The sequence below is a fragment of the Callithrix jacchus genome, chromosome 15 (genome assembly GCF_049354715.1).
Source record: "Callithrix jacchus isolate 240 chromosome 15, calJac240_pri, whole genome shotgun sequence".
Taxonomy (NCBI): Eukaryota; Metazoa; Chordata; class Mammalia; order Primates; family Cebidae; genus Callithrix; species Callithrix jacchus.
In genome coordinates this window covers 55,137,425-55,158,767 of record NC_133516.1, presented here as the reverse complement: position 1 = coordinate 55,158,767, position 21,343 = coordinate 55,137,425, and the positions used below count along the sequence as shown (strand labels likewise).

The 21,343-nt window shown below is 42.4% G+C and overlaps 1 protein-coding gene and 1 long non-coding RNA gene across 6 annotated transcripts in view; one reads left to right on the top strand and one right to left on the bottom strand.

Annotated features, from left to right (window-relative positions):
* Positions 1-9,499, top strand: part of PDZRN3 (PDZ domain containing ring finger 3) — a 237,006-nt gene extending 227,507 nt beyond the window's left edge. For all 4 annotated transcript variants that reach the window (XM_035276112.3, XM_017965029.4, XM_078351489.1 and 1 more), the window contains 5 exons: positions 931-1,029; positions 2,139-2,201; positions 3,905-4,006; positions 6,209-6,325; positions 7,064-9,499. In XM_035276112.3, coding sequence (XP_035132003.1) covers positions 931-1,029; positions 2,139-2,201; positions 3,905-4,006; positions 6,209-6,325; positions 7,064-8,629 — 1,947 coding nt within the window. In that variant the 3' untranslated portion in view covers positions 8,630-9,499. The remainder of the gene's footprint in view (positions 1-930; positions 1,030-2,138; positions 2,202-3,904; positions 4,007-6,208; positions 6,326-7,063) is intronic.
* LOC118148019 (uncharacterized) overlaps positions 1-21,343 on the bottom strand; it is a 172,722-nt gene that overhangs the window by 47,187 nt on the left and 104,192 nt on the right. The gene's annotated exons all lie outside the window — the stretch shown is intronic.

The window sequence follows — 21,343 nt, the reverse complement described above, 5'->3', positions numbered from 1 at the left end:
CCCTCCCCTCCAAGAAGACCCTCAAGAGAGGCCACTTGGAAATAGTCCCCAGATAAAAGTGGCGTGAAGACCCCGTATCAGAGCCCCTCCATTCTCCTGCTTGATAGCAGATAACACTAAAAATTAGACCAAACGACCTGCCAGAGAACTTACCACATGGCCCTTCAACTAGGCCTACAGCTTAGTCCTACAAAAAGTTGCACAAGTCATTGGCAAAGTGGGTGAGAAGTGACTTAGCCTGGTTATACTGAGAGACCCAGGATGTCCAACAATTTCCAAAGTTCTGAATTCATTCTGAAGCATACACCAATTGGCAGATACAATAGCATGTGTCCCGCATTTGGGCTCACTTTGCTTTTATCTTACTTAATTTGCAGTAATAGTGGCTGAAACTAATTTCTTGACAGTAAATATCACAGCTGTTGTGGAGAACATTAATTGCACACTATCACGTTACCCTCCTTTCTTGGATCTGTTTATGTGTAATCTGTTTGCAAGTTCTATGACTGAATATTAAGGGAATGCAATGTGAAATCATCTAACCAAACACATTGGAAACATTTGTACTGAAATGGCTGGGTGGTTTGGGGTATGGAAATATTCTTGTCTGTGGCAGACATTGAAAAAGTGCTTTTGAAAAGCGCTGCCCCAGAAGTCTTGATGCTGAGTGAAATATGGGTAATTTTTCTTTGGGGGATCAATGAAATAACTATTTTCAAAATGACTTTATATTGACTGAAAGGTCAGAAATGCCCTAGGCATTGATCCTGTGTCCATAATCACTTTTTGTTTAGTAAGTTAAGCGGCCCTACACAGCTGAATGCAAAGAAATCCAGTTCATCATTTAAAGAAAATATTTTCAAAGCATTTGACATCCCCTCACTCGCATTGCCTGCTGGAGTCTCACTGGGAATGCCTTTCTTTGCCTAGGAAGTGGACCTCTACAGAATGAACAGCCAGGACAAGCTGGGCCTCACTGTGTGCTACCGGACGGATGACGAAGATGACATTGGGATTTATATCAGTGAGGTACAAAGGCTGATTTTGTTCTTGTAACTATCATATCAACACCAAAAGGGTTTTTTTCCCTATGTTCACCAACCCTAACCTACCTCATCAAGAACTCTTGGGAAAGACACAGACAAATTATTCTGTCCCCCTCATCACACTCCATGGCGTTGCATCTTTCCACGGAGGTTAAGTCCTAATGTCAGTACTTAGAGCAAAATTACCCTTGAGAAGCCTGCAAATCAGCCATAAAATGGAGCCATTTACATGATTTTGTGTGTTTAGCCCTGAGGGAATGGCAGATTCACATTTCCCAACTCATGTTCATGGAGTGGAATGGTGGATAGAATCACTTACACTTTTTCAAGTCTCTCTCTCTCACTTTTTTTTTTCTCCTGGTGAAGTATATATAGTTGAGTTCATTTAAGTTAAATGTGATTTTTATGTACTTATCAAACTACATAGATGCACACTGTGTTGATTTTCCTTAAGAAGATAATACAAAGCAACTGATTTTAGTATGGAAACTTTACTGTACACACCCATCCTTGCAAGCACAGAAACCCAATTTTGTCAGGAAATAAAATGTCGCTACAGGATGAACTACTAGACTTAATAATTATCTTTTTGGTTGGCTGTATGTTATCCATCAAGCTTAAGCTGTTAGCCCAGCCTTTCTGCATCTGGGGGCATCCTTCCCCTTACCAGTCCCCCTTGTCTCAATTATATTTTTAAAGTTATTTTCCAAATTTTAATACAAGTATTTTGTATAAAATAAGGTATGGTTGCTAGTTAACATAATGAAGGGTTATGATTGATTTGATTTTAATAATCATGCATATAAAAAAGGTCAGCTGTGTCCCCTCAGCCCCCTCAGATTGGCAGAGCCTGCACCCTCTGCTGTGTAACAGGGTTGCTATGCAGGGATGCAAGAACTGGCCCTACAAAGGGCTTAGAAGCAGATCAGCTCATATTTGCCTCTCCTTACAAGACACTAAGTCTTGTTTATTTCTGTGTAAAACACACACAGGGATGAGCATGACTGTGTGTTAGAGATGGCTTTGGAAATTGCTCTTGCTTATTTTCATGCATGTCTGGGTTTGTGCTGAGATGGTCCATGTGTGTTTCAGATTGACCCTAACAGCATTGCAGCCAAGGATGGGCGCATCCGAGAAGGAGACCGCATTATCCAGGTAAGTCCACCTCCAAACGGTGACCTCATAATGTGCCTGAAGAACAAACTGGTTCTAATGATAGGTCTAAGGTTGAAAATGCAGGAGAGGTTAAAGAACAGGGATCACAAACGCAGATGTGTAGTGAGGCCAGACAAGTTAAGCTAATTGTGAGGCTAACTCTGAGTCCTAAGACGCAATAGGGAGTGGTAAGGACTGAGACAAACTAGATGGGGCACGTTCTCTCAAAAGACAGCCTTGCAGAATTTAAGCCAGTTCACCTCATTTTCTTTCCTTCTGTTTGGATCAAAACAAATCAGACCAACAGTTTACAACTTGTGAACTAAAATAATTCTCATTTTAGATTTCTCTGAAAGATTAACTTTGGACCAAGTGTTTCAGGGTCTCGTCCATAAAATGGGAACATTTTTGGCAAATTTAGCAGAATCGATTGAAAAGTCTTATATTTTCTGATTCAACATCTAATACTGGAAATGCTTCTAAGGGTAATTACTTGACCTCAAGCCCTGTTGTTCCATCTAGTCCAAATGAGACCATTCATATCTCTTTTTGGCTACAATCTTCTTTAATCTCTCCGAATTGAGATTCTTGGCTTCACTGTCTCCGCAAGGCTTAGCTTTCTATGTTTTCTGATCTGTATCCTCTCATTCCTAAGTCACTGTTTTTCTCATTTCATATCTCACTATGAGTCATTTTTATTTCCTTCTCCCATTGCCCGCTCTGGGTTTCTCTCGTCTTCTGCCAGAACCTGTGCTGCTCAGGATCACTTACCCTAGGAAAGTGACCCAAACCTTCACACCTGAAGGATCAAGGTCTTCAGGGTCCTCAGCATTGCTGCCTTCTTGTTGTTGCTGGAGTTTTCTATTAACCTTTGCTATTGAGAATGGAAGTTCTCAGAGATACTCCAAGGAATACCCTGGGTTCCAGACACAATCCTCCCTGCCTCCACTGTGTCACAGCAGGTCCATTTCCCCTTGGTAATTGAGGGCAATCACTTCAACCAACAGAGTCATCCCTTTTACTGCTTGTTGGCTCACTGGTGTAAGGAGGCATGAGGAAGGCTCCACTTCCAATTCAGTGAAACCATTGCTGTGTTCCCTGGAGGCAGCGTCCCACCAGGACTAAGACCGCCAAACCAGCAAAGCTCAAAGTGACCAGGACATGCAAGTGGGTTATCAAGTGTGATAGTGAGAGTGTCACCCCCACTTGACCCTCTGCCTGGCCTAAAGAAGTTAAAGTGTCAAACTGGGGGCACAAAACACTATGTATAATTCCCTTCCCTTTTCTTAACCTCAGTTTCCATAATGTTCACATCATACCCATTGGTGCTTTTTCTTCTATATTATCCAAAAAAGTCGACATACACTCCTGCCTGAATATGATGTCTAATTGCTTCCATGTTCCCTCTGTACAACATTATGATTTTTTCTCAGTGCTGTCTTGTGGAGGTCCAGCCCCTTCTGTTCACACTCCCCCATCACAGTCACCTCATGAACTACGTTCATGGAGCCTCCCTCATAGACCATTGGTCTGAGCAAGACCTTTCCTTCCCAAAATCAGTATTCTTTCCCAGCTACAGGGAAGGTTTATGTTCCAGCTGTGAGTGGGTGACAAATGCAGGTCTGAAATAAAGTAGAATGATTTTTACACCATCTAATCATGCTATTTATCTCCCCATTCCCTTTATTTATTTATTTTTTAAGATTAATGGAATAGAGGTGCAGAATCGTGAAGAGGCTGTGGCTCTTCTAACCAGTGAAGAAAATAAAAACTTTTCATTGCTGATTGCAAGACCTGAACTCCAGGTAAATTGGCTTCCTAAAAGATAAAACTGGGTCTGTATTTCTAAAATCAAAAGCTCAGGTTCCCAGGCCTGCCAAAGAGCACCTGAGTATTGGCTATGAACTTGAAGGTGCTTTGTACCCTGAAAGGGTAATCACACTTGCTGTGACTTAGAATCGACTTTATGATCTAGCTATTTAAGGTTGGTTAGATACCCACCCTGGCATCTATACTGCAGGCCCACCAATTTCGTTAATGCAGGGACCATAGGGAGGGGAAAAGAAACAGAATGAAATAGAAAACACAGCGGGAATCATGACCGTCAAGACGTTTGACTTCCCAAGGGCTGACAAATGTACCAGCCTTGATCTGTGGGGGTTCCATTTACAATAGCAGAGTATGGGGAATTAAAAATTTCTCTTTCAAAAACAAAATATTAAGTGATAAATAATAAACCTGATATGACCACCGAGTAAGTGCTAGGCCTTCCATGGAGCGCTTTACACACAGGAGAGCCTTCCCAGGATATGAAGTTTCTAGAGGTTCAAAAGTTACCCAGAAAGGCCCAGAGGAGGGTGATGGAGCAGGGAGGGGTTCAGACCCAAGTAATCTGATTCAGAAACCACTGTTGTAATAACTCCTTCCACAGAAGGAATCATGAACTCCCCCAGGTAGCACTGTTTATCCACTTAGAATGGCTCCATCAACACATCTAGGCAGTCCTAGTAGATCTCTGTAGGTACATGTATAAGTGGGTTTTCATGCTGCTGATAAAGACATACTCAAGACTGGGTAATTTATATAGAAAAAGAGGTTTAATGGACTCACAGTTCCACATGGCTGGGGAGGCCTCAAAATCATGGTGGAAGGCAGAAGGCCTGTCTTATATGGTAGCAGGGAAGAGATTGAGAGCCAAGCGAAAGGGGTTGCCCTTTATAAAACTATCAGATCTCATGAGACTTAATCACAACCATGAGAACAGTATGGGGGAAACTGCCCCCATTTTTCAGTTATCTCCCATGAGGTCCCTCACATAACACATGGGAATTATGGGAGCTACAATTCAAGGTGAGATTTGGGTGGGAACACAGCCAAACCATATGAGTATGGAACCCAATTGAAAAAGCCACCTAGGGACAGTAGCATACGAGGCATCTGATTCTCCACAGATGGGAGCCTCATGAGCTCAAAGGGAACTTCAGCAACGATCTCACACATAGTCACTGACTTTTAAAGGGCCAGATAGTAAATGTTTGACTTGGGGGACCATACCATCTCTGTCATGACTGCCAGACTCTGCCACTCTAGTGCAAAAGCAGCCATAGACAGTATGTCAACGAATGGGCATGGCTGTGTTTTGATTAAACTTTCTTTTTTTTTTTTTTTTAACAAAAATAGGCTAGATTCAGCCCATGAGCTATAGTGCCAACTTCTTAATGATTCACTCTTTTTTGGGCAAGGCAGATAAAGGCCTTTTAAAAGTGATGTCCAGCCAGCCTCTGTGGCTCACGCCTGTAATCCCAGCACTTTGGGAGGCCCAAGACAGCAGATCACTTGAGGTCAGCCTGGCCAACATGGTAAAACCCCATCTCTATACTAAAAATGCAAAAATTAGCTGGGCATGATGGTGCATGCCTGTAATCCCAGCTACTCAGGAGGCTGAGGCAGGAGAATCGCTTGAACCCAGGAGGCAGAGGTTGCAGTGAGCCGAGGTCAGGCCACTGTACTCCAGCCTGGGAGAAAAAGCGAGACTCTGTCTCAAAAAAAAAAAGTGGGGGGGCGGGGGCTATCCTTGCCCAAGCCAAAGAGCTAGTTGCTGTATCAGAACTCTTTCCACACTAAAAATGGTTTCTCTATGGGACCTGTTAAACTCCTATCTGGTCCAGCAAGCAGGGCGAACAGCTAGATCTACCTGAGCCTTCTACATAGTTGTATTACTGCACTGAAAGTAGCTGAGATGGATGAAAGAGTTTCACCCTGAAAAATAAAATCATGGATATTAAAGACTTCCTCAGATGTAGTGTAGGGTTGGAGGTCTCTTTAATGTGAGGGTGGGGTAGTTTCCTCACTAACGGCAAATCACTGGGCAGATTGCATTTTGATGACTCTTGGAGGAAGCTCTAGAAATATTTTTCCCCAAGGTAATGTCATTTTTTAAAAAACCATAAATGAACATGAATATGAAGGAAACTTCTAAGGCATGTGTTGGCTGCTCTTGCCTGCAGCTGGATGAGGGCTGGATGGACGATGACAGAAATGACTTTCTGGATGACCTGCACATGGACATGCTGGAGGAGCAGCACCACCAAGCCATGCAGTTCACAGCTAGTGTGCTTCAGCAGGTAACACCCACACACCAATCCCTGACACTCCGCCCTGCTGAGCAGGAGGAAAATATGCTTCCTCCATCCCTCTTTATGGTGCTAAAGACCATCAGAAGCCCATCCACCTGGAAGACAGCAAGAAAACAGCCTTAAATACTTTTCTCTCTGAGCACCAGACCAGTGAAATGCAAGCTGGTACTGTCCCTAGCCAAGCTTTTAAATGTAAGCAACATTGCTGAAGCAAAGCTGACCTTCTGATAATTTGTTTGGAAAACATATGCATCGGCATTACCATAGATTGGAAAAAGGCATGTTTTCCACAGTAAAGCAATCCCTTCTGTTTAACCTGAGCTGCTTGTAGTTCTATAGCTCCCTACTATGCTACTACATTTTGAGAGTTTTAATGAGCCCTTTATTGAGTTCTGTACAAGCTAAACCGGGCTCTTTATACATCCTTCTTCCTTTGTACTGATTCATTTATCAGAATCATCCATTGAGATAAAGTGTCTATTATCATTCTCATTTTACAGATGAGAAAACTGAGGACAAGAACAAGAGTAAGTGACTTTCCCAGGTAGATATGGGTAGGTGTGGCTAAGGCCCACACCTTTTACTTGGTCCTACTATCAGATGCTGCTCCTAGGCCTTAGAAATGTACAACTCGCCCTGTCCCGAAACACTGCAGGGGAAGATCAAACACAGGTACCTGCTGCGCTGGCCTCCCTCACTGTGACCCTTTGTTCTTGTTTTATGCAGAAGAAGCACGAGGAAGATGGCGGAACCACAGATACAGCCACCATCTTGTCCAACCAGCACGAGAAGGACAGTGGTGTGGGGCGGACCGACGAGAGCACCCGCAATGACGAGAGTTCGGAGCAGGAGAACAATGGCGACGACGCCACCGCATCCTCCAACCCGCTGGCGGGGCAGAGGAAGCTCACCTGTAGCCAGGACACCTTGGGCAGCGGCGACCTGCCCTTCAGCAACGAGTCCTTCATCTCGGCTGACTGCACGGACGCTGACTACCTGGGGATCCCGGTAGACGAGTGCGAGCGCTTCCGCGAGCTCCTGGAGCTCAAGTGCCAGGTGAAGAGTGCCACCCCCTATGGCCTGTACTACCCTAGCGGCCCCCTGGACGCCGGCAAGAGCGACCCCGAGAATGTGGACAAGGAGCTGGAGCTGCTGAATGAGGAGCTGCGCAGCATCGAGCTGGAGTGCCTGAGCATCGTGCGAGCCCACAAGATGCAGCAGCTCAAGGAGCAGTACCGCGAGTCCTGGATGCTGCACAACAGCGGCTTCCGCAACTACAACACCAGCATCGACGTGCGCAGGCACGAGCTCTCGGACATCACCGAGCTCCCAGAGAAATCCGACAAGGACAGTTCGAGCGCCTACAACACGGGCGAGAGCTGCCGCAGCACCCCACTCACCCTGGAGATCTCCCCCGACAACTCCTTGAGGAGAGCAGCAGAGGGCATCAGCTGCCCGGGCAGCGAAGGGGCCGTGGGGACCACGGAAGCCTATGGGCCAGCCCCAAAGAATCTGCTTTCCATCACGGAAGATCCCGAAGTGGGCACCCTTAGCTACAGCCCATCCCTGAAGGAGTTAGACCCCAGCCAGCCCCTGGAGAGCAAAGAGCGGAGAGCCAGCGACCGGAGCCCGAGCCCCACGCCCAGCCAGAAGCTGGGCAGCGCCTACCTGCGCTCCTACCACCACTCCCCGTACAAGCACGCGCACATCCCGGCGCACGCCCAGCACTACCAGAGCTACATGCAGCTGATCCAGCAGAAGTCGGCCGTGGAGTACGCGCAGAGCCAGATGAGCCTGGTGAGCATGTGCAAGGACCTGACCTCCCCCACCCCATCGGAGCCACGCATGGAGTGGAAGGTGAAGATCCGCAGCGACGGGACACGCTACATAACCAAGCGGCCGGTGCGGGATCGCCTGCTGCGGGAGCGAGCGCTGAAGATCCGCGAGGAGCGCAGCGGCATGACCACTGACGATGACGCGGTGAGCGAGATGAAGATGGGGCGCTACTGGAGCAAGGAGGAGAGGAAGCAGCACCTGGTGAAGGCCAAGGAGCAGCGGCGGCGGCGCGAATTCATGATGCAGAGCAGGTTGGATTGTCTCAAGGAGCAGCAAGCAGCCGACGACAGGAAGGAGATGAACATCCTGGAACTGAGCCACAAAAAGATGATGAAGAAGAGAAATAAAAAGATCTTCGATAACTGGATGACGATTCAAGAACTCTTAACCCATGGCACAAAATCCCCAGACGGCACTAGAGTATACAATTCCTTCCTGTCAGTGACTACTGTATAATTTTCATTTCTGCATTATGTACATAAAAGAGACCACTACCACTGGGGTAGAAATTCCTGCCTCGTTCAATGCGGCAAGTTTTTGTATATAAGATAAATATGGTCTTCATGTTTATAGTCCAAATTTGCAAACCCTACAACTCTGGGTGTCATAGGTCTATTTTAAGGGGAGAGAGAGAGAAAAAAACACCCTTACTATCTTGGAGGGCAATATTAACAAACAGAGCTTTTTTCAAATAGCAATTGTACTTTTCTACCTGTACCCTTTTACATAAAGTGTTTAAATTTCAGAAATATCTTTTATTAAGCATACTTTCACAGAATTTGTTTAAACTATATTCATATTAAAAAAGTTAAACACGCTTTTTTTCCTGCCTAAAACAAGTACAACTGCCAGTATGTATTTTTAATGGAACCCTATTTTATAATGTTACGTTACTGAATGTGTTTCATATGCGTGACCGTTAAGGTATTATTTAGGTGAAGGTTTCAACTCAAAACTACCCAACCTGGTGGTTAACGATTTAGTACACATAACCAAACCCGCAGTGTTTTAGAGTTGAGATATATATTTAAACATTTTCCTGGTTAAGGTTCCCAAGAGTGTAAAGGTTTTAACAGAAAGCAAAATATCATGCAGCTTTATGGAAGTTTAAAGCATGTTTGCAAATATTGCAGCCCATCGAAAGAATTTGCATGTACAGGAAAGTTGTGGATGGAGATGGTTTGTGGAATTCTAAGTGCTCATTGTAGTAAACTTTTGCTTTGTAGATTTGAAGGTACAGACTTATACAAGCAAGTTCACAAAATCATGATTAGTTACAAACATTAAGTAAAATGAAGTTAAAATAAATTATTATTTTCTATTTGATACGTTTTTATGTGATTCCTCATTTTGCAGTGGTGCCTAAAAAATAAAAGCCTTTGGCAGTGTTTGCTTCTTTTTCCTTGGTTATATTACATGCCACCTTGAAAGGATTTAAGTATTTTAGACCATCTGCTGCCTTCACATTCAGCATCAGACCTAATGATGAATGTAAAGCCAAGGTCTAGGAGTGAAGAATATGGGGTCAAATTGACCACACAACCCTGCATTCTGACTGCCTGCCTTACAGAACGTTTCAACCTGGCCCTATATCCTATGAACAAGAATAGCTATGAGCAAGTTTATCAATCAGGGTCATGTTTGCAATGAAATCTCTTTTGTTTATTGCAACCATTACTGCCTGCCTGTCAGTAATAACAACTCCGGGTGGCTAGGTCCAGCTCTCCATTTCTAGGATGCATCTGCAAATCAGGCAATATTTTCATAGAATAACAGGGGTCACCAACGTGGGTGGGCTTCAAATCTGGTAGCTGACTACTACAACCACCAGGATCCTAAATAATGAATTTGTTACAAATCATTTCCTGATTGTAATGTTGACACCGATTTCAGCTGTAATATTGAAAAAAAGTAAGATAAAGATAGGATTAGGAAGGGTGTCATTTTTATTTCCCATGATGCCATACATCTGGTTTACTCACTGATCCAAATGGAATTTTGATTGAAATGACCAGGTGTTTTAGGCATTTCAGACATCTATTCCTCCCACAGACCCTGCTGGAACCACAATCCCTCCTTTGGGACCAGAATCTTCAGACTAATTAGTAGTCATGCTTATAATAAAACAACTTAATGAAAATAAAACACTAAAATACTTATTCCCCATTATTAAGATGTCTGTTCATTACCTCTTCCAGAACTAGGCATTGTTAAGATAATTACATCTGCTACATTACTCTAATCAGCCCTCCAAGGTGAAATTTTTTGCAAAGAGTCTACTATTAGGGCCTTGGTTTTCCAGTATTCTCCAAGTTTAACTTGCCACAAAATCCAATCGTTACCTCCCAGGAGAAGCTCCCCTTTCCCAGCCCTCTCACCTCATACCCTGTCTTCCTAGTCAATGTTTCATAGCATCAGTCAGATGAATTATAAATTTCTGCAAGGCATATATAAGCATATGAGTATATATAGGGAAATAGCTTTCCACTCCTGTGTGTTCTCGTTGAAGGCCAGAGGGGCTACATGACTATAAGAACAGCTTTAGCCTCAACAGTCAAGCACAGGGTTTTCTAATCAGGACTCCCCACATGTCTCTTGATCTGTGGGTCAGCTCCTGCACTTATGAAATAATAGAGGGAAATAATAACATACATTCAAATCCAATTCTACATCCTTTGATTTTTACTTATTTTAAAATCACTTTATCATCTAGATATACTTAGTCTAACATAATGTAATATGAGGTTTCTCAAATCTAATTTAGCCAATTAAATTCTAAAAGAAATTGGAAGAGATCTTAGAAATCATCACTTTATCAATGAACAGGGCACTCAGAGAGGCTAAGAAATCCAGTGCAACTCATTCATAACCAAACTGGGATTTGAACTCAGAACCAAACACCTGGTTCCACAATTCTTAGCACCCCATACTCCAGAGAGGAGCCCTCACGTGCATGGTTAACTTAGATGCATTAAATCCTGTGCCCTCAACCAAAAAAAACAAATGCACTTCACCAGGGGATGCTCCAGAGTGAACCTACAAGGAATCATGAATCTGCCATTCCTTCAACAAGTATGAGCTCCAAGTGCCTCACAGTGCATTTCTGAGCTGGTGGTCGGGTTGAAGATTTTCCTGGGTAATAGTGATGAGACAATTTCTAGCTTCTGTTCTCACTGATGTGAAGCCCTAGCTTCTGTGTAAACAGAAATAACCAATAGGCCTTTCTACCAACCCGGCTACATGTACTTTACTTCTTGGGCCATTGAAGGATCTGATGGAAACTATGGACTCTCTCTGCAGAAAATGTACTTACAATAAATAATACATTAAAAAGTGCATATAATTGGATACTTCACATGCCCCAAAGTCCATTCACAGATCCCCTCTAACCATGCAAGAACCCCAAGTTTATAATAATTGAATTTGGTAGCTTTACAGGTTTATCTCTCAGACTTTTATTTCAGCTGCATTTATATCACACTGTTTGATTTTTTTTTTTTTTTTTTTTTGAGACGGAGTTTCGCTCTTGTTACCCAGGCTGAGTGCAATGGCGCGATCTTGGCTCACCGCAACCTCCGCCTCCTGTGTTCAGGCAATTCTCCTGCCTCAGCCTCCTGAGTAGCTGGGATTACAGGAATGCGCCACCGTGCCCCGCTAATTTTTTGTATTTTTAGGAGAGACGGGGTTTCACCATGTTGACCAGGATGGTCTGGATCTCTTGACCTCGTGATCCACCCACCTCGGCCTCCCAAAGTGCTGGGATTACAGGCGTGAGCCACCGTGCCCGGCCACACTGTTTGATTTAAATGCCCACTTTTAATATGAAGGACTATTTTTCCTCCTATTATAACTGTATTATTTTTAATGTGATTAAAATTTAGCAAATCACAAGTATCTATACTCTTCTAGTCATTGTACTAATGGTTTTTCTAACAGCTACATAAATTGAGGAACATGAATACGGAGTTCTGATTCTCCACAGCAGCCACCCCACTGGCTGGATAAGTCAGATTTAAACTAATTCTAGAATACAAAGAGAAGAAAGTGCGAATGTGTTGACCATCTAGAGCTGCACTGCCCAATACAGTAGACACTAGCTACATCAGGCTAGTAAGCAATTAAAACATGGTTAGTTCAAATTGAAATGTTCTGAAAAAATGGGTTTTAATGACTTTGTATTTAAAAATGAAAAATATTTTGATAATTTTTATGTAGAAATCATATTTTGCATATGTTGAATTGAATAAAATACACAGTTATCACTAACATGTTTAAACTGTTTAATGTGAGTGCTAGAAGATTTTAAATTATGTATGTGGCTTGCATTATGCTTCTATTGGGCAGCACAGATACAGAACTTATTGGACAAGTATATACTAAATGCTTGCCCTCATGATCTTACTAAATCCTTGGTGCAGTTCTATGAGGCAGATGCTTTATTAACAGTTTAGACTCAGATTAAGAACTTTGCCCAGATAAGTGTAAAAACGTAATTTGAATTCACATCCGCCTAATACCAAACCCTTTGCCTGTGCTTCCATCTCCTCCTCAAGAAGCAATTCAAAGTATGTTCAGGTTAGGTGAATATTTGTAACATATTCATAATCACAATAAAAGAAATTACTTCAAAGTAGCAGGCTTTTTTAAATTGCAGAATATTCTAACTCTCCTGGCAAGAACACATGACAATGCCGGGCGCGGTGGCTCAAGCCTGTAATCCCAGCACTAAGGGAGGCCGAGGCGGGTGGATCACGAGGTCAAGAGATCGAGACCATCTCCGTCAACATGGTGAACCCCTGTCTCTACTAAAAATACAAAAAATTAGCTGGGCATGGTGGCGCGTGCCTGTAATCCCAGCTACTCAGGAGGCTGAGGCAGGAGAATTGCCTGAACCCAGGAGGCGGAGGTTGCGGTGAGCCGAGATCGCGCCATTGCACTCCAGCCTGGGTAACAAGAGCGAAACTCCGTCTAAAAAAAAAAAAAAAAAAAAAAATCTAGGAATGTGGGAGCACAAGCTAAGTTTTTCATTTTTTAAATGGAAACAGGAAATCCCAAATAGCAAAAATCACAAATACGATGAGGTAGGATTATACACCACCCAAGGAATACTCGTTGAAGAAGTAATTAAGATTATAAACTGAAATATGAAAATTAACCAAGTAATTATCTACTGGTAGCCTTCAGAAGTAGGTTACAGGTTACTTGTCAGCAACACTGCCCAAAATCAAGGAAGCAAACACAACTCTGCCACAAGCAACTGAGACTCCTACTTTTATTTCTGTTTTCGGTTTTAAGTATTTTAGGATTTCTGTGGAGCATCAGCCAATTAAAAAAGAAAATCACTAAAACGGAGATAAGATGCAAGAATTCTCCTGGCAAATGCTGTAGTCTTCAATTTTGATTAAATGTGAATTCCCTAAAGCAGTTATAAAACAAAGTGTGGTTCTTTGGGTTTCATTCAGATGGGGTTTTTCTGCTTAAATGGTTCATTTTATTTAGCTTCCAGTTGCAACTAATCCTGAAAGGGCACAGTCCACAGGGACATGCGATTTGCCTATAATGTGGTTTTGCCTTTCAATGGCAGAATGCTGACCTCCATGCACTCAGCATCTTTGAAAAATGAAAAATGGGAAATTAATGATCCCTCCTTCATTGGGGCTATTGCAAATTTAAACTTGCTCACCAATTATTAAGTCTCGCTAAAACCCTCAAAAGCCAAAGGAAACTCCCTAAACCTCATCAGAGTCTCTCAAAAATATACTATGAAGTAATTAAATTGTGTTTTTAGTTCCCTTGTGAGAACTACATGTCTCCCAAACATTGTGGGTTTGACTTAGCAACAGCTCTGCGGAATTATGACACCCTTATGCATCCAGGAACCATGTCAGAAACCAGCACAGACTCCTTCATCTACTAGCTTCTATGTGCATCCTCAGTCTAGGGCTATGGGGAGCTCTTTGGAGCTTACAGTCCAGTGAGAAAGAAAACAGTAATCCAATCATCACACAAATACTTACAAAGTATCAACAAGGCTGGAATAAGGGTCAGATATGAAAGTCAGTGCCACAGATTTCAGAGAGGGTCTCCCTTAAAAAGTTATGGTTGATCTGAGAACCAATAGATGAATGTGAGTTAACTAGAAAGGTAGTTAAATAGAGAAAACAGCATGCGCAAAGGTCCTGAAGTGAGAGAAATGTGATCTATTTGAAACAAACAAGACAGTCAGATGTGACTTGAGCTCAAAAACAATGGAAAATAGAATAGAGAGAACTGAGTGCAAAAAGAGAGCTAGGAAGGAACCACACTGTCTACGTGGCCATAAATACCTATTCATTATGGCCAACATTTATTGAGCATCTAACATGTGTCAGAAACTGTGCTAAGTCTTTTACATATACCAACTCCCTTAACCATAAATAGCCTACCCGATGGGTGAGATTGCTCTTATTTTGTGAATAAGGAAATAAAGGCTTAGAAAAGCAACCAACTGGTGCATGGCTGAAGGGAAAAGTGAAACCAGCTCTCTCTGACCCCACTGAATCACTGGGTTGGAAGTAGCATCCATGACAGGCAGCTTACAGGTTTTTACCATGGAAGAGGCTTATATATTTCAGCTGATACCTAGTATCTGGAGACCTTTGGTGACTATTTTGTACCTGCATTTTTCTACTCAGGACTAAATCTGTTTATAACCTTCTTGCTTCCCATTTTTATGCTACAGCAGATGATAAACTTAACAGGTTTTGTCAATCCACTTCTGCAAAGTCAACCACACTGACTACTAGAGAGAACATATTTCCCAATCCAGGGCTCCGTTTTCCATCATCCAACAGGAAACACACAGGAGCATAGGAAGAGACCTTCTTTGCCCTTGCTTACCAGCTACAGTCTTTACCACCAGTTCTCACTACCACCCCTGAGAAGTACCTGACCTGTTGAGATGGTCCCATTGAATGGATAATGAAGAAGGCAATTTAAGTGGTTTGAGGACCACAGCTTCTCTGATTACCCATGCCCCTGAAATACCTCTCCTGAATTGTATCTTGCTGTGTAAATTAAGGTGGGTGATTCCACAATGAAGAGCAAGGTTTTCCAACCCCTGCTGCCACCCAATCAGATCTTCCTTCCATAAATGATCTCCAAAGCATTATAAGCACAGGCCACAAGGTTTCACAGGCACTAAACAGCCACCTTTATAAAGAAGTTTCTCAGTACCCATGAACTGGAAGCACAGACACCACAAAAGGGCTAAATGAATTCCTAGTTAATTATAATTTAAGCTTTATCATTTTCTGAGAAGCAGGATGTTTAAGACATTGAATGTGGGTTTTATAAATGCTTAACAGTTACTAGAACAAAAAATATCTGCCTGTTGGGTCTTAGAGGAGAGTCTTATAGATAAAGGAGATTGAGTTTTGACCAAAAAATGGGAATCTAAGTACCACTTTCAGTATGATCTGTTCTTTAGAAGTTGCCAGTTTAAACTGGGCCTTGTCACAAACATTTACAGACTTTGTTACCTTAAGAACATAGGCACACCCATTCTGGATTCCAAGCCACCGATGGTTTAAGTGGCACTTTTCTGGGAAGGCGTAGGAAATATAAACCAATATATTATGTGTACATATATACACACACACCAATATACATCAATTTTTTAAACTGGCTGCTAAACTTCTGGCTCTTTTTGACCCAATCTTTATAGGAATGAGACCTGTTTCTATGTCTATATGTCTAGTCCATCAACTCTCCTGTTTTTTCCTCCTCCTCAGTGTAAGAGTAAGATATCATGGTGTTTCCCTTATGAACAAGTACAATCTGTAAAACAGGCTTGGAATGCACTCCTTCATTCCGCATCAAGCATAATTCGAAAAGAAGTATGTACATTGGTACATAGTTTTGCATTTAGAAACAAAGCCAAATATTTAATGTGTTTTTTAAAACACACAAGAGCTTAGTGAATACCTCAGCCTATATGAAAAGCCCTGCAAGGATGATGGATCCACCACCAAACCCAATCAGCATGTTCAAAATCTTACCATACAGTGAATATATCTTCCAACTAATGCTTTAAGAAATGTCAGTAGTCAGAACCCCAAATCAATCAACCAGTAATTCACAGTATACCAAAAACTGCCTTGTTATTTCTTTTTGACACAGAGACTCTTTTAAAACTCCAGAGAAAGCTACAAAGAACACACACAATTTTTCAGATAATGGGGAGGGATTTAAAGAACCAATGTGCCATTCTAAGCAAAGACATGAGAAATGTTGACTTGATCTCCTAAGCCAAAAGCCATCGTTCATCTTCATAGCCTTGGATTTTGCAATGAATTCTTAGATAAGACACTAAAAGCATGAGAAATGAAAGAAAAAAATGGATACATTGGATTTTATCAAAATTAAAAACTTTAATGCCCCAAAGGACTCTGTTAGGAAAACGAAAAAAGCAACCTAAAGAAGGGAAAATGTGAAAATCATATAACTGATAAGGGTCTAGTACCTAGAATACATAGAGAACTCCAGCCATTTTGCATTAGGAGACCATCTCAACAAAACAATAACACAATTTACAAAACGGGTAAAGAACTTCAGTAGACATTTCTCCAAAGATGATATACAGATGGCCAATAGTGATATTGAAAAGATGTTCAATATCGCTAATCATTAGGGAAATACAAAATTGCAATGAGATATTACCTCAAACCCACCAGGATGTCTACTACTAAAAAAACCGAAAATAATAAGTGTGGACAATGATATGGAGAATTTGGAACCCTTGTACATTACTAGTGCTCTAGAAAACAGTTTGGAAGTTACTAAAAAAGCTAAACATAGCACCATCATATGATCAAGCAATTCCACTCCTAGGTATATACCAAAAAGATTTGAAAATAGGGACTCAAACAGAGTCTTGATTGACTCTCGCTCTTTTGCCAGGCTGGAGTGAAGTGGAGTGATCTCAGCTCACTGCAACCTTCACCTCCCAGGTTCAAGCAATTCTCCTGCCTCAGCCTCCTGAGTAGCTGGCACTACAGGCACACACCACTACACCCAGCTAATTTTTGTATTTTTAGTAGAGATGGGGGTTCACCACATTGATCAGGAGGGTCTCCATCTCTTGACCTCACCATCTGCCCACCTTGGCCTCCCAACTGGGATTACAGGCATTAGCCACTGCATCCAGTCTATATTTTATATACAAAGAAAACTATTTTAAGTATATGTACCTAATTACAATTTACAAAAAATCATGCCTTCTAACTCAAACCAAATTCCCTTTGTTTTTTAGGAGCATAGATTGCCTCAAGCATTGTTGAAAGCTATGGAGAGTTCCCCAGCAAATGAACATATGTGCCACATTTTATTTGCAATCCCAAGAGTTTCCTAGATTTTACAAAAACCCTCCTGGATGCCAGGTTGCTCCGATCTGAAGTAAAATGGATCTGAGGCAAAATGAGTCTGGTGTTCCTTTGTCTTCACTGAGAGAGCTTTTATTAACTTTGGTGCCCAGGAAATGAATTACGCCCATGTCTCCTAGGTCTGAAGACTGTTCAGGGCACGGACTGAGGCTTCTTTGAGACCTCTCGGAGGAGTTATCGTTTATAAATGGTGCCAAATAATAACAACATAATTTCATTTTAGAAAATTCCTTCAGATGCCCAGATATAAGTTTCAAAGACACTCTGTGCTCTGGTATAACTGGTAGGGCCAGGGGTCTGTCTCGAGAAAGGAGGACAGCTGGTTGACTTGCCTCTTGTTGTCCTCATAGGGAGATTTCATGGCACAGAGTTTTCTAGGTCAATTCTAGCCTTTTAAAAGCCTGGGCATGAAGGGAGCTCTCAACAAGTCACTTAACTCCCCAGATTCTGGGAACTCTTAAAATTTGCCTGGATGTTTAAATCCCACAGGGTCTCTGGCTACAAAACCTTCCCTCTCACTACCTATCCCATAGCTATGGACACCCGCGATTAGAGTCCTTAGCTCCCACTCTCATTTACTTACTCACCTGCTTTATAACCTTACCCCTTGCGGCATTAAGCCTTGTTTTCTCTACAGTTAACAGAACTCATGAGACTTTTGTGGGGCATAAGAAGCTAACCCAAGTTCTGCCTGTTCCTGCTGCCAGGATTTCCCATAGGAAATGGAAGCAGCTGAATGAAGAAAGGCACATGTGGAGAAATAGGGAGAAGTTTTGCTTGCTGCCAGCCTTTCTACTGGCAGTCACTTGAAGGCACCTTCACCCCTTCAAGTATTTATAAAGCACCTACTGTGTGCTGGGCACCCAAATGCAATGAGAACAAGGTGGAGATGGTCTCCCCTTCAGAGACTGCCTCTTCTTGTGAGGGAGGCAGAAAAAGCAACACAAGGAAACAGAGAAAAGATGAAACTGCAAACCATGAGAAGGAACAAGCATAGGACCAACAGGAACATGATCCACAAAGACCAACTGTTCTCAAAGTCAGGTTCCTGGGCCCAAGCACCAGAATAACCGGGGATATTGCTGGGAAGGCAAATCGTCAGGTCCTGCCCCAGACCTGCTGATTCAGACACTCAGGGGAGAGAGACAAGCAATCTGTTTTCCCATGCCTCCAGATGATGCAGATGGATACAGACTACAGTTTGAGAAACACTCAAACTAAGTCGGGATTTTGACTGGTCCCCCTCCCCATCACTGAACCTCCTGTCAGTCCTTAGAATGGTTCCTAGACATAATAAGTACTTTGTAAAATATGTTAAAGAGATGAACAAGCAATTGAGTGGAACCTAAAGTACCAAGGTGGGTACTTTAAGTTGGATTATCTGAGAACTTTCTGAACATTTAAGATTAGACCAAAAGTTACAGAAATCGTCACATTGAGTTTGGGGGAAGAATATTCTAGGCTGACTAAAGCAGCAAATGCAAAGGCCTTGGGGTAGGAAAGAACTTTCTTCAGAAGGGAGCAGACTCCCTGACAAGCCACGCTTTGCAGTTGAAGAGTCCCGTTTCTGACCCTGGGACCAGGAGTCTTAACTATCCAAGGAATAGAGTGGGATTCCTCTTAGTTCAACTATCTGGTTAAACACTTGCCTTTTCTCCAAGCACAATTAACTTTCCTGTTTGGCTGTACATATTTAAAGCCACCAACCAGGGCCATGCTGCAGACACAGGCATCATTCACAAAGCCTGGCTTGTTCTCCCGTCAGGATGAACTCTCAGTGACCCTGGACAAAAGGGGTTCCCAGGTGTCTCCCAGTGAGCAACGAATGAAAACTGGCATAGCATGCAGAGGCTCTGACTTTCAACAATTTATTTTGAAGCTAGCCCAGTCCTCATCATTTCAAGATAGTAAACAAAGACTGCTCCAAGACAAATTCAAGATGGCATCACAAAGAGCAGATGAAAGGCAGCACAGAAAAGACAGCAGTGAGAAAATCCACTGTAGTGATTCAAGCCTCCTGGAGCCAGAGCAAGGGAGCTGGAGCCAAGTCCAGCCTGATGCAGATGACATCATTCAGACCCAGGCCAGGCCAGGCTATGCACAAAGCCAGTCAGCCAAAGAAACGTGGATGAGGCAGCGAGAAGAAGATGCAGGCTTTGTTCTAATTGTATCCACTGGGAAATTTTTCTTGATTTCATTTTTCAACATGAAAAAAATACCTGCCAAATATTAAGAGATTTTTTTTAAGGGCAAAAAATCATCATGCTGTTGATATTGTTAAGATACCCACAATAGACTGGGCATGGTGGCTCATGCCTATAATCTCAGCACTTTGGGAGGCCAAGGCAGGTGGATCATTTGAGGTCAAGAGTTTGAGACCAGCCTGGCTGATACGGTGAAACCCCATCTCTACTGCTAATTCAAAAATTAGCCAGGCGTTGGGGCAGGCACTTGCAATCCCAGATACTCAGGAGGCTGAGGCAGGAGAATCGCTTGAATCCACGAGACGAAGGCTGCAGTGAGCCAAGATTGCACCACTGAACTCCAGCCTGAGTGACACAGCAAGATTCTGTTTCAAAAAAAAAAAAAGATACCCACAACTTGGACAAGGGATTGACAAACTTTTTCTGTAGAGGGCCAACTAGTAAATATCATACATAGAATACATGAGCCAAAAGACAAAATCAAAGCTCCTATATAGGTACTTAGACAAGAAGAGAGAAAACAAATTTTCAAAATTTTTAAATTAATGAATTACAAAGTACATAAATATAATTGAAATATAGCTCTAATGAGAGGAATGGAATTCGAGAAGCATAACATTTTTTTTGCTTGAGGTTCGAAGTTAGTGTTCCCTGTCATCAAACTGATTACAAATATTAATTGGTAAAAATCATTTTTAGCTTATGGACAAAAAAATAAAAATAAGGCATCAGGCTGGGTTTGGCTGGTGGGCCATAGTTTGCTAACTCCTGGCTTAGACCATGTATTGTCTGAGCAAAGATGTGTGTTGCAAGGTGGGGGGGAAAGACCAGGTATTGGTCAGGTTTCTTCAGAGAAACAGAACAAATAGAATGTGCGTGTGTATATACACATACTCACATATCAAGACATATATATATATATATACACACACACACAAATATATATATATATTTTGAGAGAGCTAAGGACTCTAATCACAGGTGTCACATATCAAGACACACACACACACATATATACACACACACACACACACACACATATACACATATATGTAATAAATATATTTCCAAAATATTTACTGGAAATAGTATATTACACGAAATTGGCTTGCATAGCTATAGACACAAGCAAGTACCAACAGCTTCAGAATGAGTCAGCAAGCGGGAGACCCAGGGGAGGTCTGGGTCCTCTCCAGTGTAATTCCAGTCCCAAAGCTGGCATGCTCAAGACCCAGGAAAAGCTATGTTTCAAGTTTCAGTGTGAAGGCAAGAAAAAAAGCTGACATCCCTGTCCAAAGGCCATCAGAGCAGAAAGAACTCTTCTTGAGTGATGGTCAGCAATTTTGATCTATTCAGGCCTTCAACTAATTATGTTTGCTCTGTTAAAATAACAGTGTTTTGCAGAGTAGATGGGTCCCCAAAACAGTTCTCAAATGTTATACAACACATGCAAAGCATCTGGTGCTGTGTAGACATGACCTGGGCCTCTTACAGGTCATATCAAGGCAATGTCTACAGCCCCCTTCCTCCAGCTTTCCATGAGG